We start from the raw sequence: 24,443 nt of genomic DNA on the forward strand, positions 1-24,443 counted from the left end.
TACAGAAGATGTGGCATATATATACAATGGAATATTACTCAGCTATAAAAAGGGATGAGATGGAGCTATATGTAATGAGGTGGATAGAACTACAATCTGTCATACAGAGTGAAGTAAGTCAGAAAGAGAAAGACAAATATTGTATGCTAACTCACATATACGGAATATAAAAATGGTACTGATGAACTCAATGACAAGAACAGGGAAGCAGATACAGAGAATGAACTGGAGAACTCGAGGTATGGGAGGGGGCGGGGGGTGAAGGGGAAACTGAGAAGAAGCGGGAGAGTAGTACAGACATATATATACTACCACCTGTAAAATAGTCAGTGGGAAGTTGTTGTATAACAAAGGGAGTCCAACTCGAGGATGGAAGATGCCTTAGAGGACTGGGGCAGGGAGGGTGGGGGGGAATCGAGGGGGGGGCGTCAAGGAAGGGAGGGAATATGGAGATATGTGTAAAAAAAACAATTGATTGAACCTGGTGTACCCCCCCAAAAAAATAAAATAAAAAAAAAAAACAGTTGTGGTGCACGGGCTTAGTTGCTCCGCGGCATGTGGGATCTTCTTGGGGCAGGGATCGAACCTGTGTCCCCTGCATTGGCAGGCGGACTCTTAACCACTGCGCCACCTAGGAAGTCCCCCCTTGTCCTCTTTTCTTCCAAATTCTACTCAGAGTATTTCAAACAGGCTGATCGTGATCTCAAACCTCCAGAAGGAACAGAAAAGGCCGGTATGCCGGCCTCACATTTCTCCCCCGTGGCCATGGTGTCCCCCGGCTCCGGGACAGCCCTTCCACCAACCCGAGAAGGCGCTCCCGCACGTGTCAGCGGGCACTCAGGCTCAACACACAGTATGAGTGTCTTACCTGGAGGCCCAGAGGACACAGCACGCAGCCGTCCCCAAGGCGAGGGCGCCACGGACCGGCTCCACCAGCACAAAGACCCCACACGTGGCTGGCAGTGCAGCTGGCCAGCCCACGCTGCCCGCACCGCCAACGGCGCCTGCTCTGGACGCGGCCCAGATGCCAACCGCCTGCTCCAAGGGAGAAGGGGACTGGGCATCACTTGGGAGGCTCCAGACACGGCCCCGACCTCCTTGGCCAGGTTCAGGGTGTGTGTGGGTGCTCAGCCCAGTGTCTCTCGCCCATCAGGTAAGAGCTTCACCCAGGCCCTCCTGAGCTCAGGTGAGGGTGAAATGAGTGAACTTGAGAAAGAGAGGCTAAGCTTTACGTAGAGCCGAGTCACCTTCCGTCACTGCTACTGTTACATGTCGAACTTCTTCTTCCGGAGCCTCTTAAAGTCAACTAAGGTGGTGGCCAGGTGCTGCAGACAGGTAACGTGCTAGGCCAGTGTACTCCCATCCCGCAAATACCCCAGTAACCTCTCTTTCAACTTCAGGTTCTCTACCTATGGGCAGAAAGCTCTTCTTTCCAAGTGGCTGTAATTTCACTTCTAGTCTCCAGAATGCTGCTCCCCAGATAAACGTCCAGTTTTCACAACTGAGCCCCAAACTCAGAAAGGGGGTCTCATGGAAAGCTGACCTTGGACCACCAATTGCAGTTATAACCTGAGGACCTGAGTTCAACAGAAGCCCCGCCATGACGGCAGTGGGGGCGTGGAGACACTCAAAGCCAGGAGAAAGACAGGATTTCGAGCACCACTTCAAGCACAGATGTCCTCTGTGGCCCGAGCTCCACAAACCCAGTCACCCTGACAAGTTAAACTGCGGGCCCCCTCCCGGTCTGCGGTCTCTTGCAGGGAGACCGTGCCCCCACCACTCTGGAGGGTCCGCCTGAAGCTGGGAGCAGCAACCAGGAGCAGGAACCAGGCGCCCCTCACACGAACCCAGTTCTGGCCGCCACGGGAGGCGGCACACAGGGCGTAGCTGAGGCCACAGAGGCTTGGGTGTCCCCCCACAGCCGCACCAGCCCCTGCCCAGACTGTGAGGCCAGGATCTGGAAGGGCAACCCCTGCCCCGGGGGGCGGGAGTCCTAAAATAGGGCTGAAAACGCTCTCTTCTTTTCCTCCCTGGATGACTCACCCCAGACAGAGCGCCCTCCTGCCCTCCCACCCCCCAGGACCGCAGGCAGGACTCCCTGCGTCCCCCACGGTGGGGGGGGGGGTCTCTCCTGCTGCAGCGGGTCCCAGGAGACTGGAGCAGGGCTCAGAACTGAGGTCCCCAAACCAGCTTCGGGCCAGTCGTTGGGTCAAATGTGCGTTTTAGGAGACCCTCCAGCTCTAGGGCTCCTCCCCAGGGCCTGCACCCCGTCACCTACCTGCCCGGAGGGGGGGTCCCCTGCCTGGCGGGAGGGACCGCAAACACTCCAGCACCAGCAGCCCCGAGGGACGCACTTCTGTGTCTGTGGCCCGGCTCTGCCCCTCCCCGCGGTCACACATCCTGGGGCCTCCCACGGCCACCCCCACACATCCTGCCTTGTGCCTCAGGGTCACCTTAACCCCGTCCCCGTCCAGGGCTCACAGGCGGACCGTCAGGGGCAGCGCGGCCCCGCGGCCGGATGAGGCCAGGGCCAGTGCGGCCACCAGGCTGCACCTGCTGCAGAAAGGCTGCTTCCCCGCCCGCCCGCCCGCCGGCCTCCTGTTTCTGCGTCCAGCGCCGCAGCCGCCACAAAGCCTGGTTTCTAACAGCTGGCAGGAGCAGCCTTTGGAGTCGAGCGAGCGACACGTTCCCAAGCTGCAGAGGCTACTGTTGCGCTGCCGGGCTGACACGCACAAGAGCCGGACTGCGGCCAGGCCTGGCCCGCCGCGCGGCCCGGGCGTCGGGGTCAGGCGGGGGCCCACGCCGCGCCGCCCCCGTCCCCGCCGTCCCCGGTCCCCCGCCGTCCCCCCGTCCCCGCCGTCCCCGGTCCCCGCCGCCCCCGGCCGGCGCCCGCTGCGGGCGGAGAGCCTGGGGCGCGGCCCGGGAGGCGCGGAGGGGACCCTGGGGCAGAGGGCCTGGGGGCGACGCCCGCGGGGGTGGGGGGCCCCGCCCCGACAGTGGGGGGGGGCGTCCGTGCCCCTGGGGCCCGCACCCCCGCGGGAGGCGCCCCTGCTCGCGGCCCCCGCCCGGGGCCCCCGGGGCTCTCCGGGGTCCGCACGCGGGGCGGGGGCGCGGGCGCGAGGCGACGGGGGACCGGGGACGCGGCCTCCGCGCCGCCCGCCCCGCCCTCCTCCTCCGGCGCCGCCTCCCTCCCCCTCCCGCCCCCGCCCCCGCCCCCGCACACCTGCCCGGTGGGACCGTCCTCCCGCGTCGGCCTCCTCCACCCGCGGGTGCCCGGGTGCCCGCGCTGCCGCCCCTCCTCCTCGGCCTGGGGGAGGGGAGGGGGGAGGAGACCGCGCGGCGGGAGAGCGGCCGAGGGGGGAGGGGCCGGGAGGAGCGGCGGGGGGAGGGGAGAGAGGGGTGACGGCCTGGGCGGGGGCCGGCGGGGGAGGGGGGAGGAGGGGGAGGAGGAAGGGGGAGGGGCGGCCCGAGCCCTGCCTCCCCGCCCTCCCTCCCCCCTCCCCCTCCTCCCCTCCCCGCCCTCCCCCTCCCCCTCCCCCTTCCCCCTCCTCCTCCCACCTCCCCCTCCCCCTCTCCCGTCCCCTCCCCCCGCGGCCCCCCGCGCGCAGGAGCAGGTGCCGCGCGCGCGGGTGGAGACGCGCGTCTCGGGGACGCGCTCGGGCTGGGCTCGGGGTTCGCGGGTCCCGGGCAGGACGCGGGTGGGGCGGGGGTCCCGACCCCGCGGCCGCGCCTGCGGGAAAGGGGGTGGCCGGCCTCTCACGCGTGGGCCGTGCAGAGCGGGGGGCGCCGCGTCCCCGAGGAGGAGCCCCGAAGCGCCGCGGTGGCGGCCTGGGGCGGACGTCCAGTCGGGCCGTGAGCCGTCGGCGTGTAGCGGCTGCGCTGGGAAACCCGAGTGAAGCGAAACCCGAGTGGTGCCGCCGGGCGGTAAACGCAAACCGCCAAGACCCCAGGGCGGGACACACCCCGAGCAGCCGGGCGCCTCTGACACCCCCGGGGCGGCCGGCGCTGGCCTTGGGGGGCAGGCGGCCCCGGCCTCTGCAGGACCCTCGCCCTCGAAGTGCGGTCCCCGCGGCCACGCAGCATCACACGGCCTCGCCTTCCGAATCCGCGAGCCTGAACTCGCGCCCTGGAGCCCACGCGGGGGCTGGGGCGGCCGAGGTCTCCCCCAGGCGGTGGGTGCAGGCCAGACGGGGCTCCTGAGTGGACAGGACGGCCGCGCATTCACGGAGGAGGGGCGGCCGCCCAGGAAGGAGGAGGGTGGCCTGAGGGGGCAGGAAAGGAAAGGAAGGGCACTCCCTCGGCTGGATGGTTTCCTTCAAGGAATGGGGGGCCCTCCACTGGAAACGCCCCCAAGAAACCTGCCAGAGTCGGAGGCAGGTGCGTCTTCTCAAAGGGCCGAGAGACCGGTCTGATGCACCAGCGTGCGGCCCTGACCTGACCTAAGACCACCTGCCCGTTTCCCATGACACAGGGACCACGCCCTCCCAGAGGCTGTGTGAGCATCCCGTGCTGGGGCAGTGAGGGTCCAGAGGGAGGCAGCCTGGCCAGCGTGCGGGGAGTTCTCGGCCGGATGTGCCAAGAGACAGCACCGCTGGTGCGGAAAGGAGGGGAAAGGGTCCGTGACCCGCATGACCCTGGTCAGGGAATCTGCGGGCGGGCCCAGATCCCACCACCCGGCAGCACGGGCCCCAGCCTGAAGCCCAGCTGCCCCAAGGCGGGCGTCCCACGCAGGGTCCCGAGTCCCCACTGGGTCCCACGCACGAGGACGGGGAGCGGCTCCAGCATGAGGGCGTCCTGCCTCAGGACACGGTCACCGACGCGGGCAGGACACGGGGCACGGGGGACAGAGCCCCGAGACTCCGGTGCTCTCAGGAATCCTTCGGGCTCATTAAAGTCGCTGTAACTCAGGGGAGCGAATCCCAGGACAAAAGCCGGGCAGGCGCCCTGCTGGCGGCGGGCAACGGGGCCTGGTGAGCCCTTTGTGCAGACTCCGCTTTCACAGCGCCGAGGCCCCAGCGGGGGTCAGGAAATTACCATCACAAACGGGGTTCTAGAAAGAGCCCCGAGCCTGGGTGTAAAGGACCCTCAGCTCTGCACTGGGGGGAGGACCCCCCACCCCGGGTGGGGAGAGCAGGGCCTCCCACACGTGGGCCCGCGGCCTCGCGGGCTCCCGGGAGGTGGGGCTGGCGGCCGGGGCCCCCGGAGATGTGGGAGGGCATCCCCGCTCGGTGCCTGTGCCGGCGGCCGTTCAGGAACTTTGCGGTTGGAGGTTACATCCTCTGCAGAAAGCGCTGCTCCCACAGAGAAGTCTGTGTTAAAGGAAGGAATAGCACCTGGGCGGGGGGAGAGGCGCCGCCCTGCTCCCTGTCAGCCTGGGGCCCCCACGGCATCTCAGGATCTGCCCCCGCCCTGCTGGGTCCCGGGACGGAGGAGCAGACTGGACCATGCAGGAGGCCAGGTAGGGCATCTGATCGTCTGGAGTCCTGAGGGGCCATCCCTTGCGGGGGTGGGAGGGTGCCACCCTGTCCCTAAGGCCTCCGAGCATCCACCTGCTGGGGGAGAACAGACCCCTCCCCCCGTCGGCAGCACCCTGGCCCCACCCCCCCTCACCCGCTCCTCCGGGGCTGGGCTAGCGGCTCCGCTGCAGGCCGGCCCCGCCCCATGGCTTACCCCGGATGCAAGAGGCGGGGCTGCCTGGGCGACCCCCCAGTGCCCCAGGAATGCTGCGCGGCTGGGCCTTGGCAGGCAGGGCCCTGAGCCGCCTAGCCTGGGATTTACTCAGGCAGCGGCACAGCCCCAGGCCGCAGGCTGGCCACCAGGCAGTTCACCGGGGACAAGGCAGGCTCCCGGGGCCATGGGGCTTATCTCCTAGTATCGAGTTGGCCGGGTGTCGGCAGGCCCCCCGGGACCCAGGACTCCCCAAGGTGGTCACAGGCTCGCACTCCAAGGAGGACCACGTGGAAGCCACGCTGATTCAGCAGTGGAGATGTTGGGGAGGGGCAGCTGAACGCCACCTTCAAACACCACCCCCCCCCCCCGCCCTGTGCTGCTCCCTCCCCACACACAGGCCCCCGAGGGCACAGCCTCTGGGGTCGCAGGGACCCTCCCTCCCAGCCCCGAGGGACCCAGCCTGACCTCAGGGACCGAGGGACAACCAGTTCCTGTGTTTGAGCCCCAGGGGACCGACAGCGAGTGGGCTGGTTGGAGGAGACACAGATTTACTTCCAAGTGGGACAGCATTTCTCTGCTGCCCGGGGATTCTGTCACACTGTCCTGTCCACGTAGGATGACCAGCTCTTTACGACGACCTACAGGTGCTGCAGTAACAGCTGGTGTTCTGGTCTGAGACGTTCAGTGTCACAGGGCACACGTCCCTGGCAACATGCATGCTTTTTGCTTGACTAGTCTATACAGATTTGGGAACTGATATCACTCAAACGAAACAAAGTCTTAGCTAATTAAAGCACCATGTGCGTTTTGATGTGTAGCTTATATTTTGAGACTTTACAGTAGATCTTTAAAAAATTCTAAAGGAATTGAAACTATCTGAATCTCAGAGGAAATTTTATTCTGAAGTATCTTAAAAACGCTTTCTCTCTCTTTGAAACTTGTAAAAACCAAGTGAGTAAGAGCATGGCGGAGTGAATTTTTTCCAGTTATGATTTTGTGTCGCTGATTTTGTAGGATGACACATGCCTTTAATAAACGACACATGCAGGAGTGCACGTTTCTCATTACAGTTTTAACCAATAAACTGGGACAGGGTCTGTCACAGGCCCCTCGGGTACAAGGCACGGCCCTGCCATGGCTTCTGGGGTGTTAGGAGTTCTCGTACCTTGCTGAGAGGTCAGCGGAACACACAAAACCCTGTAAGGAGGGGACAGGGTGGGGGGGCTTGAAGAACATGAAGAACTTGCTGTGGGGCATTGAGTGTAAATTTCTCTGGGTGTCAAGGGCGGACTTAAGGTCGGCTTTAGACATGACACCTGACCACCTGTCTTCAGTAGGAAATTCTTACCTGATTAAAGATGATGTGTCTCTCGATTTCTGCTGGGCCTCTGTCAGGCTTGATTAGGACTAATAAATGTATCTCGATGCTGAGTTAGAAATTTTCTATCTGATTAAATGCTCCTGAATTATCCCAACTGCCTGAATAATAAAAACGTACAAAGGTGAGCGTTTTCCCTGGGGAAGTTAACACGATGATACAGTTTTAGTGGTATCCCCTTAGTGCAAGAAAGGAATAGAGAAATGATGTGTTTCTAAGATTTTTCCCCGAAAGAGGACGCTTACTCCCGTGTGGGTGTTGATCGGGCTGGGGTGCGACCTGACGGAATAAAGGGCTGCGTTCGTGTGCACGCGGGGGGCCGGCTGGCTGGCGCGGCGCACCTGCACAGCCTCAGGCCAGGGCGCTGCTCCCCGCTGCCTGGGTTAGGGTGGTCACGCGCTCGGGCCACCCGAGGCAGGTGCGGACACTGCACCACCGCGAACAGCAGCCCGGGCCCCCCCCCCCCCCCCCCCCCCCCCCCCCCCCGTCACCTGCGGCATCTGCTTCCTGTAGCGCCTGTAGCTGTGCCGGCCGCTGGCGTTGGGGCTGACGGCCAAGGTCGCCCACTCAGGGTGTTACTCACCCTTGCCGTGTGCTTGCTTTGCGGCGTCTGGGGACTGGGAAAAGGGCCCCCCCGTTCAAAGCTGTGCCCGGTGAAGCTACAGGCCTGAGCGGGTCCCTCCCAGGAGCCCAGTCAGCCTTGAAGGGGCAGGCCTGCCAGCACCCAGGGAGGCCCCCTCTCAGGACCCTCGGCCTGGCTCCACCCTGATCCCAGGAATGAGACCTCCGGAGGGATCTGTGTTGTTCTGAGGTTAGAGTTTTCAGAGGAGACAGCTTGGGGGCGGGGGTGGGCGGGGGGTGGCGGCAGCCGCCAAAGGATGGGGAGCCCCGGGCTGGTGGGGGCAGAGCCAGGCGGGCCTCCGGGGGGCGGGCAGCACCTGGAACCTGAGTGCGGCAGCGCTGGGGGGCGTGGCACCCACCCTCCTTCCTAACTGCGCAGGAGCCCGGGGGGCCCGGGGGGCCCGGGGTTTGGACAAGAGGAGGGGAGGGAGGAGAGTCCAGAGGGAAAGGGGTCTCAGGTGGATGGTCAGGGAGCAGCCCGCCACGCCGCCCCCCAGCCCCCCCATCCCACACGTTCTGGGGCAGCTGCTCCCACGGCGCCGCCCCCTTCATCCCAAACAGCGACACTGGCTTTGAGAATGGTTACCCGGCAGAAATTTAATACCAACGTCTACGATCTTTTTAATTTGTAAAGAAACGAACCCAGACCTTTCTTCTTCTTTATTGCAAGCAGATTGAGGTCCCCTGCTTAGATAATCTGCAGAAAAGTCCAATCATAATTAATATTATGAAGATATACTTTACAGCAATAAAAGTTAAAAACAGCAGCATACAAAATAAATTTTACAGAAATTTAAGATTTGGTTTAATTCACAATTTAATTTTTCAAAGCAGATTAATAAATTATTATCAATTAAACATGACTGTCTGGAGGCTGATTTATTATCTTAAATGCGCCTACTATATTCAATAATTTAAAAATAAATTCCAGTATTTATGATGACAACACCTAGAGATACCATCCGTGTTAAATATTTTTTAAGATTCTCTTTTATTACATCACGTAATGAATGGACATTTTAAACAGCAATGCAGACACACATTATAACTTTAAGTCAGAGACAATATATGCATATTAAAATTCTGTGTATTTCGATAAGGTAAAAAATAAAGCTATATGAACTGATCTTTAGATTTTTTTCTGCAAAAGTAGAATCACACTTTAATAATACTCCGACACATCTTCATTAAAGCTTTGTTTATAGACAATCAGAACAATTCTTGCAACCCCATCACCTACCCTCTAACTTAAAAAAAAAAAAATGTATTTGCCAGCTGACATTTTTCCTGTTTTTAAAGTTACAATTGGGAAACTTCCAGAAGAAAGTGCATAGCAAGCTGTTACACTGAGTTGTCAAATAAATACCATTAATTTTAAGATAAAGCAGAAGTGGCTGTACTAGGCTGTTAACAGTCAGTGCAAAACAGATGAACTTAGTGGTTTTAAAGAAAAAGGCCGGAGACGTCCCTTAGGCTGCCCTGAAGTTCTGGTTGGTGGCCATGGATTTAAGAATGATTACACAGCGTGTGCGAGGCATTTCTGTAGCGAAAGCTGCATGATCTCACCGGGCCAAACTATGCTTCTATAAACCTGTTACTGCAGAAGCGGGTGTTTCTGGGCTCCTCCCCCAGCCCGGGCACTGCCACCTGCGGGTCTCACGGGGCCATGCCTCCCCCACCCCGGGGGGGGGGGTCATTTGGTCTGCATTCACCCCATGGAATCGATGGCACAGGAACGGGCTGATTTGGGTTCTAACAGGAGTTGCCAAGAGAGGGTCTTTTCTCCCGGCTCTGGACACGGGGACGCTGCAGCGGGCAGGGTCCGGGAGCTGCTGGCGGCCACCTGTCCTGAGGGCGGGGCTCAGAGGCTCGGGTAGGGTCCCCTTAGGACGTGGGCTGTGTGTGCACCTGCAGCCTCAGGTGGCTGTGAGCGGAAAGCAGAAGAATGGACCAGGCCAGACGAGGCCAGAGCAGCACGGCTTACAGACAACTTGCCTTGGGGGATGGTGTGGGTCAGGAACCAGATACCCGGACCAAGGGCGGAGGTGTCAACAACTGATTAACGTGCAGCTATGAGTAAGATTTTCACAACTAAGGAATATGCTTAAATTACTTGCTTTAAGCTTAGTTTAAGGCAAGTAAGCACTGCCACCGTCAGGTGGGAATTTCATTGTCTTGTCTGAAATGTCACTTCAGTGGGTTCTCCTGTCCCTCCTTTGACTTTACTTTTGTTCTCACGCCCCTCGTCTATTTCCAATCACCAGGCACAGTCACTAAATAATTTCCCAAACAACTTTAAAAAGACGTTTTGTAGCGTGTAAAGGTCAGTAACTTTCATAAGGAGTCTTGAATTATCCGAGGTAAATGGTAACCATCTCAATACAGGCAGAAAGAGGACACTGAACCGCCATAGAAGCTTCTATTTTAAGGCCGAAGGATATAAATTAAAAACCAAACAAAAAGCAGATAAAATTGCAATGAACTGTGAAGAAAGAGCAAAGCAAATCATCAGACTGTGAGTATGTCTTTTAACTACTCACTACGGCCAGAAATACCGAAAATGAACAGGTGTGGAGAATAAAATCAAAGCTGAAAATTCACATTCATCAGATATTTAGACATTTGGCCAAAACGCTCACCAGAATTCAAATGTAAAGCGGCCAAAATGTCATCAACTTAAAAAATAAAAGCTTTAAAAACATACTTTAAAAATTAGATATGGGATATTAACAAATAAATGAATCAGAGATAAAAACAGCTATGAAAATACTTCAGTGCAAAGGCAATTTTAAGATTTCTAAAAAAATACATTACAAAGAATTTGTTAACTAAACATACAGAGAATCTGTCCCCCCACAGGTATTACATTTATACCCATTTTAGGTTCTTAAAAACGGCTGTAAAAATGCACACACCATTGTTTGCAGGGTCTAGTGTGGACCACACGCAGGACGTGGGGCGGGAGCGAGAGAGGGTGGGGCGGGGGCTGGAGGACCCTCAGACCGACACGGCCCCCCCATCCCTGTCTCACTCGAAGCCCCACGTCCATCTCCCCCGTCTTTGGTATGTTTATACTTCACCTGCCTCATCCTGAAGAGCTGTGTACCCTGTTCTTGCTGCTATAACTCATCCCCTCGTTCAAATAGGTATTTCATAGGTGAACATTATACAATCAAACTGTGACACCTGAACCTCCCAAACCCCAACGCTGAGCGTCTGGGAAGTAGACTCCGCGTGGGCTCACCGACGTCCCTAAGCCCACCCGAGCCTCCAGCGGGGCTACGTTCAGCTTCTGGGGGACGCTTCCCTAAAAAGCCATTGTTCCACCACCTGAAGTTTGAATCTCAAACTGAAGTGTCTTCTTTACGGACCATTAAGGCTACGTCGAACGGGTTATTTCTAGAAATAAGATACGGCTGCAGGAGAGTGACAGGGAGCTTACAGCACAGCTGCCTGCGCCGGGTCACCCCGAGGGGATGCGGACAGGCCCCGGGCAGCGCAGGGTTGGTCGGAACCAGCGCGGCGGTGGCGGCGGGCCAGCAAGTACTGCTTTCTAGGGGCCCCGGCCAGCTTGTGGGGCCTGCGAGCCTGACACGGATCCGGGGGGACAGCACCCCAGGAGGGCTCTCAGTGGGGGTCCGAGCCCCACGACCAGAGGCCAGCTCGGGCACCCAGGCCCCACCCTCCCTCCGTGCCGCATCCTCGGGAGCGGAAAGATGAGTCTCAGGACCTGCGCCGGAGGCTTCAGGGGGCAGGTCCCCTCCTCAGGGAGGCAGCTGGGGGGCGGGCGCCCGAAGCACCCAGGGCACCGCCCCCCTCGGAGGAACGGACGCCTCCCCACGCGCGCGTCCGGACGGCAGCGGCGCCGGTTCTGCGGTGTCCGCGGGCCGGTCCGAAAGCAGAAGTGTCTGGCTTGGGAGGAGGGGTCCAGGCCCGACCCCGCCCGCGAGGCTCGGCCGTGCTCCCCCGAGGTGGTGCCGGGGGGAGCGGCCCGCGGTCCCCCAGCCGGCACCCTCCCGCCGCCGCCGCGGGGACACGAGGAGCGCAGGGCTCGCGCGTGTCCTTCCCGGTCGCCGCCCGTCCCGTCCTGCTCGTCCGGCCGCGGGAGAGGCGCCCGCCGCGCGGCCTCCGGCAGCAGCCCCGGCCGTCCGCGCGCCCGGGCCCCGCCTCGCTGCGGGAGCGCGGCCTCCAGCCGGCGGGGACGCACGCGGGGAACAGGCCCGGCGCCTCCCGGGACGCGGCCCGGGGCTGGGGTCTACAGAGAGGCAAGCGGGCGGCTCCCGAGAGGCGGTCCTGACGCCCAGCGCGCGGTCTGTCGGGAACAGAAAGCACAGCGTCAGCCCCGGGCCCCCCGCGAGGACCCCCTCCAGCACCGACTGAACGGCCGGGCTCCCCCAGCAGAGCTGGACCAGACACGCGGGCGGCGTGCGGCCCCTCCGGCTGCCACCGCGCCCGCCCCCCGGGCCCACGGTCCGGCAGAAGACCGGGGTGCACACACGGGCCCCCGCCCCCTCCCGGCGGGGATGCCGACCTCGCCCCGCGGCTCCCCCGCGGGCATCTCGCCGGAGGATGCTCGGAGGCGCAGGGAGGGGAGGGGCGGCCGGGCGCAGGCCCGCAGGGCGGTGGAGGCTGCTGGACGCCCGTGCCGGCCGAGGCGGGGGCTGGCCGCTCCACGTCCCCTTCTTTCATTTCCAAAGGGGGTCTCTCCTGACGCACCTATCGGGGGGCCGTTCCCGCCGCCACGGGCGAGTGAACGAGCTGCGTGCTGGGCGCGCACCCCGGACGCGGGTGGGGCGACGGCCGCCCGGCGTGTGCGCGTGTGAGCGCGTGTGAGCGCCGCACGCAGCCCCACGCAGCTCGCCTCTCGGACGGGCCACTCGCCTGGGCCGGACCCCACACGTGCAAAGGCCTGTCTGCGTCCCGCGGCCCTAACAGACACGGCGCCCACGGCACCGCGGGGACGCGCGCCAGCACAGCACACCGGGCTGCCCGCGGGCGGCCGTTACCTATCCGCCGGCTACTCGCGCCTCGGCCGCGGCTCGGGGTCGGTCAGCAGAGGCCGGTCGGGGCTCGGCGCGGCGTGGGCCGGGGCTCGGCGGCTCGGGCTCCTCTGCAAGGCGAGGACAGACACTGAGCCCCGCGCCGCGCAGAAGGCCGAAGGGGCTGCGGCGCCAGGGAGGCGGCCACGGTCACCGAGCAGCCTGTGCTCTCGGCGCAGCAGCGGCTCTCGTCCAGGCGGGGGGCCCCGGCGCCCACGATCCTGCCTGCTCGCCCCAAACCCACCCCAAGATGGCTGTGCTCCCCCAGAGGGCACCCAGGCCCCGAGGGAGGAGCACTGTGCCTGTCCCTCTGTCCCTCTCTGCGCACCTGCCTGTCCCTCTGTCCCTCTCTGTGCACCTGCCTGTCCCTGTCCCTCTCTGCGCACCTGCCTGTCCCTGTCCCTCTCTGTGCACCTGCCTGTCCCTCTCTGTGCACCTGCCTGTCCCTCTGTCCCTCTCTGTCCTTCTCTGTGCACCTGCCCGGCTCTGTCCCTCGGCCCCGTCTCCATTCAAACAGAAGAGTCCCGGCCTGAGACCAGAATCCGGGACGTCCAAGGAGTGGCAAGGCCGCAGGTCAGAGGGGCTGGGCGTCTGAACACTGAGGTTTTCTAGTCCAACTGTATGAATTTCTCGGTAACAAGGAAGAAGAGAATTTTAAGAGTTGAAGAATCACAAGGTCTGAGGCGTGGAATGTCCTCTGGCGAGGAGCAGGGTGAGGCACAGGCGCTGGGGGGCTGCGCTTTGCAGGCGCGGAAACACATACGACCGTATGTGCAGATGGATGTAGAAACAAATGCACACATACATGTACATGACACACGTGTGTGCACACACGTACATATATGTATGTGTAACCTGGCACCTGCCATGGTTTTCGCTTTAACAGGACAGATGAAAAGAAACAGCCATCCATCTCAGAGGCGGTATATTCCGCAGAAGGGCGAGTCAAGTGTTTATTCCTCCAAAGTTGTGCAGAAGCTGGATGGTTTTACAGCAACGTCAGCCTGAGTGCGGCGGAGTGTGGGCTGCAGCTCCTGGGAGGGGGGCGTGGCACCCCCCGGGGTCACGGCTCAGGGTCCCTATCCAAGCAGCCGGAGCCTGCCTTCCGCCAAGGCTCAGAAGCAAGTCACTCCCAGGGAACTCCATCAACAGCCAGGGGATGTACCTTCAGCCCGGGGCTGGCGCGATGGAACTGACCTCACAGGCACCTCCTGCGACGTATTAAAATGTCCCTAACAATTCCATCCCACGTGCTTCCAAGTGTATAAACGACTGGAGGGAATTATGTAATTTATTCTAACAAATGCTGATGGCACCAGGTTGGAAACATTGTGACTGCCGGTGATTAGGCAAACTTAAAAAATCTATCATCCTGCCAGTTAAAAAACAGTGCCAAGACTGTATAGAATATGGACAGTTATTAAAGGAAAAAAAAAAAACTTTTTTTTTTTTTTTTTTGCTTTAGGCATTTTCCTATTAAGCAAGTTGCCTTGGTAAAGGAGTAGCACCAAACACAGGTCTTCAAAGTGGGCCTAATTTGGAGGCAGATGTAAATGCCACCTCAGGTTCACAAACAACTGAAAACAGATAAGCTTTGTGCCTGAAGCCTTGGCTCTGGACGAAAAGCCTTTGATCCTGCGCGGCGGCCACAGAAAATTGCGTGAATGGCTCTATGTGCCTGAGAGAGACACACTATGGCTGTTTAAGGCAAGGTCAGAGCCTTTTTCTAAACATGATCAGATTTTTTAAAAAAGTTAAGAGGGAAACTGGTAAAAGAGTTGACCCCAAACAGGTCTGTCCCGGCTTTGTCCGCAGTCCCGGGGCGCGGCCTGAGGCTGGTCGCGCCTGCAGAGCGGGCTCCGGCACGCGGGACGGGGCGGACCTGCCCTCCATCCCCCTGGGACCAGCCTCACGGCAGCCGCCCCGGCACAGGGGCCCTGACGCTCCGCAGGGACACAGAGGGGCTCCGGTTGGTCGGTGGCGTGGACGGAAGGAGCCGAGCGCCCCGCCTCCCCGACGCCCGCGGCCCAGCGTTGCCTGGGGGGGGCCTGAGCGCGCAGCTCCCCCGCTTAACCGTCAGCCCTGCGCCGTCCTGTGACTACGTCCCAAACATGCAAAAAGACAGAAAAGCGTCACCTTGTTCCGTTAGAAAGTCAGACTGCTGGAAGTCTGAGAAAGCATAAAGACGGTGGGCTGCTCGACAGAAAGGCACGGGTTCCTAGTCTGCCGGTCCCAGAGGTCAGAGGTCAGAGGTCAGGAGGCCATGCACATCGTTAAACAAGGTGGTTATGTGGGCAAAGAGGCCGGAAGACGAAAGGAACCAGGAAAGGAAGAGACAAGAAAAGGCTGTGAGTCTGGGGGGGCGGGGGCGGCGGCCGCGTCCGGGGGTCCCTGCGGCCACCGGAGACCAGGCCACACGGCCCCCCGCGGCCCCGCCCCGCCGGGGGAAGCCCTGGCCTCGCCCTGCCGGCTGTGTCCTCCCAGAGACGTGGGCCTGCACGAGCCCTGCTGCGTTTCCTCGGCACTGGCCACAGACACGGCAGACCCCCGGGGCAGGGCCTGTGCTCGGCATTTTAAATCCGCACCGGGGGTCTGCGTGCTGCCCGCCCGACCCGTCACCTGCTGCTGGGGGGCGGGGGGCACGGGGACCGCGGCTCCAGCCCTGGGAGGGCCGGGCCTCCTGCCTCCCACCCCGCGTCGGCCAGCGGCACTTGGGGACCGCGACCACGGGGCCCCGAGCTTCCGGGGGGACTCGGCCCCAGGACGGGGGATGAGTCCTCCCCTCCCTCCCCACCTGCGGGCCCCGCCCCTTCACCTGCACAAGCACCTCGTGCTCCAGGTGAGACAAGCATCCTGCAGCACTGGCCCCTGCTGTGGCCTCTGCCCTCTCCTGGCACCCTCCTCCCCTTCCTGGGGCCTGCACCTCACAGGGGTCAGGGGGTAAGGGGTCATGGGGTGAGAGGACAGGGGGTCACAGAGGCGAGGAGTGGGGGACGTCCCCTCCCTGAGAGCTCCGGGAGAGCCAGCGTGCTCTCGGGAGGCTCTGAGTACCCCCTCTGGGTCCGAGGCCGCTCTGGGCACCCTCCGCACCGCGCATCTTTCCTGATTCCAGAATTCAGCTCCGTGTGGGCGTGTGGACGTGGCAGCCCTACCTACTCACAACCAGAGCTTCCCGAAGGAAAGGCTCCCGTGTGAGCCAACTTCCCACCCCTCAAAATAATGCAATTTCACCTTCACGCTAATGACGGATTAAAAAAACGTTTAGGTTTACACAAAACAATTTGCCTCTCGTATTGGCTTCATCTTTCTCTCTCAATGTTTTCCTTAGCCCAGGGACTGGCCGCTCAAGTCTAACCGCCGGTCACCAGGTTCAGGTGTAAAATCAGGTGTCATCACGGAATTCTGAGCAACAGGGGCCTGATCCCGTTTCCGGCCCAACCTCCCGCGCTCCCCTGTCTACGGACCGCCCGCCCCCCGGTGCCCGGGGAGGGGCGGCGGCGTCCCGCCCACGCGGTACCTGGACGCGCTCGGTGGCGCTGGGCCACAGCTGCCTGCACAGCACCTTCTTGAGGACGTCGGGGAGCAGGCTGACGGTGATGAGCAGGACGATGGCCAGCCAGGCGGGGCCGCTGGACAGCATCTGCATGAACACGTAGTACATCCTCTGATAGCTGAGGAACGGCCTGCAGCGCCGAGGGGAGAGAAACACGGCCCGAGGGCCGGGCAGCGGTCAGCGCCGGCCGCAGAAGCCCCGCAATCCTGCTGTCTGCTCCGCTTGCACCAGAGCCCGTGAGTGCCGGCAGTCTGCACTTTTGTCACGACAGTCACCCGACAAGCCACCTCGCCTGCCTGCCGGGACTAAGCACGGAAAACTCCAGCGTGACCTTTCCCTGCGACCCTGCGCGTTAGGCCGGGGAAACATGCACTGCATGCCGCTGGCCACTGGGGGGCAGCAACGGAGTGGGCTGTCGCGGGGGATGTCAGCTCGGCAACCTCCGCTCGGGGAGGCGATGGACCGGGAGCCTCTCCAGCTCAGGGGCCGCCTGCCCCTCCCGGGGGCTGTGCTCACCACTGAGGACACCAGGTGGAGGGGACACTGCTTCTGGCCTCAGCTCCAGCCAGGCTGTGGCCCTGGGCCTCGCTCGCCTCCCCCCATCCCTGCCCTGCCCTGCCCTGCTGAGGGAACGCTCCGTCTCACGGGGAGGTGGAAAAGTAAAGGGTAGAATTACAGGAAAATCCGGCATGTGTTGTGACAGAAGCAGGAAGAAATGCTTGGCGGATCAGGTGGAAATGTCTGCCTGGGAGGTGACTCGAGGGAAGAGTTGAGGAGGACAATGGGCCACCGGGTTTTGAAGGATGCACAGGAGCTCATCTGGGCAGAAGGCAGAGCGCTGGCAAAGGCGGGCTTGTGGCAGACGCCAAATGCAGCCACTTCCTGCCCTTGTCAGGGCGGAGCCTGTGTCTCTAAACGTGTGGTCCTGTCTGTGTTCCACTCCCAAGTTCACTTTCCACACGGCAGCCACGGCGACCTTCCTGAAGGCGCAGTCGGACTCTGCGGCTCCTCCGCTTACAGTCCTCGGTGGTGTCTGGCTGGGGTCGGGGTCCTACGCGGCCTGCAGGCTGGACCTTCCTTCCATCGCCGGGCCCTGCCCCAGGGCATCTGTACGTGGGAGCTCCCTCGTTAGGAAGGGCTCTGTCTGGGCCCGAATGCCTCAGCCCAGGGCCAGCTCCCCTGGCGCACCCACCGAGATGATGTCGGTGCTTTTCTCCCAGGTTTCCGTTTGCACGACAGCTTTTTTGGAGAAGCCTTCCTCAACCTTTCATCTGAAATAGGTCCCTTGCTGTAGGGTCTGGTCTGTCCCCCACCCTGTCACACTTAGGATGCAGCCTTGAACCTGGGGGAAAGGAGCGGAGACCACACCCGCCTTGCCCCCTGCGGGTCCCCGGGGCCCTGGCACGATGCCCTTCCCGCACCCAGGATCGAGGTTGTACGGATGAAAGATGCTGCAGGACTAGTAACGTGAGGATGATTCTGTAGTTATCAACTCGTACCAGATAATTCCTCCCCAGAGAAGGGAAAAGACGACGTAGAACAGCAGTGACCCCCAGATAACAAAGTGGTTTATCCAAGTCCAGTAGTGCGTGTCCAGCGCCAGCTGAAAGAGAAAAGGCAATTAACGGTGGTGTTGCCTGGGCACGGACGGCTGAGAAAGCTAGAAAATAAGGGAAAAAGAAACAAATGCCACCTTCGTTTTAGCCAAAATGCCTATGTAAACCTGTCTGGGAAAAACATACGTTAGATTCCGATGGAGAAAAAGGCACCCCGCCCAGGGCCCCGGAGCCGTGACACCGCCAGAGGCTCTGGCGGATCCCGGGGAGACGCTCCCATGGGCTCAGGCGCCACGCTGTCTCTGTTTCCACCCAGGACGGTGCTCGGGGGTTTCTCTGTCTCCCTCCTAAGACTCAGGTGAGTGGGACCTGGGACTTTCATAATGATGTTCCACCAAGAATCTGACTTGACTTTAAAAAAGCTAATTTCCCACAAAATATTAATTTGTTTCAATTAAAACGTATGTAGATTATACTGGGGGCTGCTTGCCCCTTAAAAGTCCAGTCCCGGTCCTTTCGCACACAAAGGGCTCCTCCCTCCTTCACCTGCTGTGTAGTTCTGACCTCTGCCCGGCCAGGCCGGGCTGGGCCGAGCTAGTGGCGGGGAGGGGGCCCCGGCAGGGTTAGGCCTGGGGGGCTGCCCAGGCCAGGAGCAGGGTGGTCGGGTCGGGCACCCACCTTGAGGGTGACCGTGAACACCATCACCGTGAACACCAGGGTCCCGAAGGTCCAGTTCCCGAAGATCTGCAGAGAGAGGCATCCACGCGTCTCCTACCAGCACGCTTTTCCTCCTCCACACGCAGCATGCGTGCCAGAGCCTCCCGCCGCCCCCAGAGACGCGGGGACCTCGTGCTGCCACCGCGACGCGAGCGGGAGGCTCTGAGGCCCAGGGCCGGTGGTGGTTCCCGACGGGTGCCCCGATGTCACCCCCTGGGCGCGCCCACCCGCGGCGGCCCTGCTCACACCAGAGCGGACACGCCCGGGAGCCGGAGCCGCGGTCTGCACGGGCCGCCTCCGCTCTCCCCACGCGTGTTTCAGGCGGATGAGACCCCTACCCGCAGCCCAGCCCGGCGCCCCCGAGGAAGCGCGTAGAGCGTGCGTCTCGTCTCTTCTGAACTCAAACACCTGTCGCTCGGAAGACAAGCCGCCGCGGGCATTATCCTGGGGCAGTGGGGGCCACAGCCGTGTCCCCTGCGGGCGACGCCACGGCGTGGGGCCCCGGGGGAGTCACGGAAAGGGCGGAGGGGAGACGCGACAGAGCTGCACAAGGGCCCAGGCAGGTCCGCGGCCGGAACCTCGGACGCACGGCGCCCGGACGAGGCCCCGGCGGGACGCGGGCTCGGCCAGCGGGCGCACACACGGCCAACCACGAGACAACACGTTTGTCACCCACAGACACAGACACAAGCCAAAGGAAACACCGGCCACTTGGGGGTCTTTCTCTTGGGGACAAACCAGCCTCTTGCAGACATTCTTCTGCGAGTTATTTTCCTTGAGATTTCTACACTACCTAAGAGCTGGCCCATTTCTGCCTTGTTGGGTTCCGTGAGCCGCGCCTCTCAGAAAACGCTCCTAGTTCTTCTCTAAGAGAAAACACAGCTTTATGTCACAAAGCATGAACAGCTGGAATAAAACTTGCTTCCCTGTGCAATTAGTTTTCAATCAAAGAAACATCCCCACACGCAACTCACTTCAGGTGAGCGTGTGGGCTGCAGGCCTTGTGCTGTATTCAGCGCAGCAGGAACCTGCTTGTAGAGCTCAAGGAGAAAAACCAAAGCATCAGGACCTCGGCAGGAGACAGACTGAAGGACCCTCACTGCTTTCTGCTTCACTTCATCATCGAGATCAAAACGGGGCTTCACCCTCAGACCCACAGCACAGCGGCTCCCACAGGAGGCGACTCTGTCCCCCGAGGGCGACACCTGCGACGTCTGGGGACATTTGGGGGACTGCTGGCATCGGCGGGCAGAGGCCAGGGGTCTGCTCACTGCACGGGCAGCCCCATAACCGAGAAGTCCTGGCCCTACACGGCAACGGAGCCCAGGCTGGGAAACCCTCAGAAACAGGGCTCTCTCCTCCACGCTTAACGCTGGGGGCTGGAAAGCGTTGCCTGTGAGGTGGGCGGCAGCTAGGCAGAGGCCAGCAGGTGCAGGAGGACACAGTGATGGGGACCATTTTTAAAGTCTTTACTGAATTTGTTACAACGTTGCTTCTGTTTTAGGTTTGGGTTTTTTGGCCTCGAGGCACGTGGGACCTTAGCTTCCCGACCAGGGATCGATCCCCCACCCCCTGCAGTGGAAGGCGAAGTCTTAACCACTGGACCGCCAGGGACGTCCCTGGAAACTACCATTTTCAGCCAAAAGCAAAGGTGAAGGTGCAGTGAGGGGGCAGCGCTGAACAACGTGGGTGCCGGCAGCGGGGCGGCCAGGAGGCCCCACGGCCCGTGTATCTGCCACCTCGGCTTGGCAGGCGTCTCAGAAATCTTTTAAAAACTCAGACAACAGCAAATGTGGCCGTGGAGTCCACGTGGCCGAGTGACACGGCGTCTCCAGTGGCATCACAATCGGGTTTCCATCACCGAAACGGCTTCTCATCCCTTCCTGAGGCAGTGCCGAGATTCCGGGGGATCTGGGGTCCATGCCTAGCCCAGAAAAACACAGGGGCCTCAGCTGAGGTTTTTACGGCTGAAGAGCAGCAAAGCACACGTGTCTCGAGTCAGATCTGGGATCTGGGTTGGAACCTGGGCCACCTGCCCGCCTTCACCTGCGCTCTCCCCACGTGCCCCAGCTCAGGGGGACGCTGCCGTCTGTCGGCTCCTCTCACGTCCCTTATTTAAGGGAGCCCTCAGGCCAGGCCAACAGTCACGGTTGTTGAAGTCACTCGCCATTATCTCCATGGACCTTGAGGGTACTTCACGGGACACCTTTCTCAAAGGGTTGTTCAGGGGGCGGCCTTTCTCCCAGTGCCACCCATTCCCCGCCCCCCAGTGAGGCCCAGCGCCGCGTCTCCGCCGAGCGTCACGCAAGGCCACACCGCGTCTCCGCGGAGAAGGGCGCCGGCCTCCGGGCCTCACTCAGAGGACGCGGGGGGCCCAGGAGGAGGCCCCGGAGCTTCCCCCACAACAGGTCCACGTTTAGTTCCTTTTCCTCTCACTCCGCCCTCTTTCCTCTTCCTCAGGAGTATTTTGTAGGAAATTTTCCTGCTATAGAAGCTCTAAAACCCTGTGCAAATACTCCACGACAGTCGTGTCGTCTCAAGACCGCAGTCACAGGAACGGTACCACACGCACTTCGCGGCAGGACCTGGAACCTCCGCTGGGCCGTGGGCGCCCTCGTCCTCAGTGTCCCCCGCGGGCCCCTCACCTCCCGGCTCTGGGGGGTCCTGGCTTGTGTCACAGCACACCCCTGACGCCCGCGTGTCCGCCCTCACCTACAGCACCGTCGTACGTGCTCACGTGCGACGTAACGTGGCTCCTGGCGTCTGCGCAAAAATGCTCCACAAACGAACTTGCCTCTTTCAGAAGTTATCAGTGATTCTACTGTCCCCTCGATAGATCCACGAACATTCCCACGGAATAACTTAGGTCTTTAAAACAGCGGTCACTCCCGCCCACCCCCGAGAACAGGGCGCTGAAATGTCCCACCAAGAAGACGCGTTCGTTCTCCTTGGAGGGGGCCCTCGATGACCGTTCCGGGCACCAAACCGCCTGCTGCCCAAGGCCAAGGGCATCACCCGCCCCCCGAGGCCGCCCTTGACTCACAGCTTTGTGGCTTTATCTGAGTCCCTACAGACAAAAGCCCTGTTTTAATCGTGTAAGTGATCCAACCCTCCTTCCCCCCAAACAAACAAGCCGTGAAGGATCCCTGGTCCAGAAGGCTCGGCGTGGAGCCCGCGAAGCACCGCAGGGTCCAGACTCAGAGCACGGACAGGGTGCGCTCGCCTCGCGGGGCCTGGGCCTGGCCTCCCAGCGACACAGGCCCACCCCGGGCGCGGGCGCAGGCGCCGCGGCTCCGTGTCTTCAGGTCCAGCCCTGCCCCGGGCGCCAGGGACCAGGCACAGCCGCGGACGACGCCCGTGTCCAGCACCCCACTTGGCATGACTGTCGCGCACGCTGCTTCCTGGACTCCGCGTGCGTCTCGGGAGCTTCTCGTGTGGCAGGCTGAGCGCGACCCGTGCTCTGTCCCCACGGGGCCCTCGGAGCTCCCGGCCCGTGAGCGCGGGCCCCGCAGCTGGCGTTTTCCCCATCGTTTCAGATTCTAACCAACACGTCTGTCCAATAAGAGCTGAGCAAAGGCCCACAGGCGGGCGGGATGGCATGTAAAAGTCTCGTGGAAAAGATCCTTCTAGACACTGTGCCAGGTCCTGCGCTGGCTCCGGGCACCCGCGGGGGCGGCAGCAGAGAAGCAGGAACCGCCAACGCCCTCGGCTCACGGGAAGGAGCTCAGACCACCCGAGACGGCAGCTCCGAGCAGGAGGGGATGCGGCGCAGCCTCGCGCCGGGGAGGCCCCCAGGCCTGCACCCATGTCCGGGCTGTGCACCCCTCCCCGCTCACACCCGCCCCGTGGGCGGGGTCAGCCACGTTCCCCCCGTGGTGGCACAGAAGGACAACTGAGCAGCTGCGTGGACTAAAACACACGTCCCGGCCTGAGCTCTAATTCCCCGACCTGGTACAGGTGTATCTGCCTGAACGTCTGTTTCCGTGACTTTAACCAGGAAACTGTCCGGCTGAAGGGGCGACCGTGCTGACCGAGGGTGACGCCTGCGGAAGCGACAGGCCGCCTGGATCCTGGGACCACGGTGCCCGGGACGCGACGTCTGCGCTCTTTAAGACACACGCGAGGTGCTCCCTGCAAGCTGGGCCAGCAAGGAAATCGATCACAGGTGCCTAAGGACGAACAGTGAGGCCGCTCCAGTCAGCTGCACTGTGGCCTGGGGGCACCCGGGAGCTGCTCAACGGAAACCGAGACACAGAGCACATTCTGGAAAAACGTAATACACATTTTAGAAAAGTGCAACAAGACTCTGAAAACTAAATCCTCAAGGTCAATTTGGTAAAAACTGGCTGAAGTTATAAGGAGCGACAGCAGAACCTTTCAGTCACGAGAAAATAGCAGCAGACACACCGAGGGGCGGACGAGCTGCCCGGGACACACGGCAAGACTGCGGACGCCGGTCCGCCCACGCGGGGGGACAGACGGGCAGAGAGACGTGTGCCGTCTGCTCACAAGCTCCCCTTCGTGACGTGGGCCCCGCCACGGCGGGCCGGAGGCAGGACGCCCAGGCCCCGGGCCACGCAGCGTCCTCCAGGCAGCGGGGGGCGGCCACGGCCAGCACGGCCTCCCTGCCCGTGTGTCTTCCTACTTATTCGGGTCAAGGGACGTCCAAACAGAGCAAGTGACCTCGGACACGTCACTGACTCGGCTGGCAGCTGTGACACGGAAATCCAGGGAGAACCCCCAGCACCAGTGACGCAAGAGGACACACACACGTCTCTGGGCCGACCTCGGTCCTGCAGACGGGGGGGAGGGGGAGCAGCTAACAGCGTCTCCACTGACAAAGCGCACAGAGGGGGAGTCACGCTGGAAAATATTTTCGAGAAATATTTTATTTGTGATGCACTCCAAAAACACAGAGGACACACCCACAGACTCTTACCATGTGTGAGCTGGTGGTCATGGTCTGAGTGGCAAGGAAGCCGTGGCGAAAAGAAAAAAGCGAGATACAGATAAAACAACCCCCGGAGATCACGCAAACGCCCAGAGCTGGATGTCTACCGGGAGCCTGTAAAGCTGCTCGGTACGCAAGAGCGGCAGCGAGCGCTGACGTGGGTTCAACACTCAACCGTTTCCCACAGTAAATAAGCCACGCCTCACTGACCCAGCTGAACCGCTAGGTAAGTAGCTAACGGTGAAAGAGTTACAGAACTAAAGCCTGGAACCCCCCAGGGTGTCCCCACAGCCGGCAGGGCTCTGCCGCCGCGTCCCTTCCGTCCAGCTCGCGGGCAGACCCCCAGACACGGTCCCCACGGGCTGAGCCGACACCGCGCTGACCCGGGATCATACCGGAGGCACGCTTCATCCCCAGAGGATCCTGGAGCGACGCGGACACGACCCAGTTCCGTACTCACCTGCCCGTTGCTGGTCACAGCTGTGTTTTCAAACATGAAGTAAGCACCGAAGAAAAACACCAGCGCGTCGAACACGCCCAAGAACGTCCAGTAGATGAACACCCGCCAGCGGAGGAGCGCGTTCTTGGCGATGTCTCTGCGGGAGGGAAAGGGGGGAGCGTGTGAGGCGTCCACGCAGACGTGCCCCACCCAGCCCCCCGGCCGCGTCCTCCGGCTCTGCGGTCACCGTCCTCGTCCGGGGGTCCCCGACTCCCCGACAGCCCCGAGGGGGCAGGGCCTTGGGCTCAGGCGGGGGCGGGGGGGACAAGGGCCCTCAGAGCCGGCGGGGCCCCGACCCACACCTGCTCCGCCAAGCCCCGAGACGCAGGTCCTGGGCAAGGATCCTGGCCGAGCCCCCGGGATCCCTGCCCGCCCGCCTGGGGTCACCCCGCAGCCCGTCCACGTCTCGGCCGGACCCCACCTGCGCCCGTCCCCTGGCCGGCGACGCTCTCTGAACAC

The 24,443-nt window shown here is 61.6% G+C and overlaps 1 protein-coding gene across 4 annotated transcripts in view; it reads right to left on the reverse strand.

Moving 5' to 3' along the window:
* Positions 1–11,842: 11,842 nt before the first annotated feature.
* The window catches only part of ATP11A (ATPase phospholipid transporting 11A), a 113,897-nt gene continuing 101,296 nt past the window's right edge, over positions 11,843–24,443 (reverse strand). Inside the window, exons 25-31 of one of the 4 annotated variants that reach the window (XM_057707571.1) lie at positions 23,946–24,081; positions 18,496–18,561; positions 17,761–17,864; positions 16,226–16,391; positions 14,845–14,926; positions 12,676–12,779; positions 11,850–11,981 (exon numbers count right to left, since the gene is read on the reverse strand). In XM_057707571.1, coding sequence (XP_057563554.1) covers positions 12,676–12,779; positions 14,845–14,926; positions 16,226–16,391; positions 17,761–17,864; positions 18,496–18,561; positions 23,946–24,081 — 658 coding nt within the window. In that variant the 3' untranslated portion in view covers positions 11,850–11,981. Of the gene's footprint in view, positions 11,982–12,675; positions 12,780–14,844; positions 14,932–16,225; positions 16,392–17,760; positions 17,865–18,495; positions 18,562–23,945; positions 24,082–24,443 lie in introns of all 4 variants that reach the window. The other 3 variants (XM_057707573.1, XM_057707572.1, XM_057707574.1) reach the window with 3 other exon arrangements.

This window comes from Hippopotamus amphibius, chromosome 14 (genome assembly GCF_030028045.1).
Source record: "Hippopotamus amphibius kiboko isolate mHipAmp2 chromosome 14, mHipAmp2.hap2, whole genome shotgun sequence".
In the NCBI taxonomy this organism is placed as follows: domain Eukaryota; kingdom Metazoa; phylum Chordata; class Mammalia; order Artiodactyla; family Hippopotamidae; genus Hippopotamus; species Hippopotamus amphibius.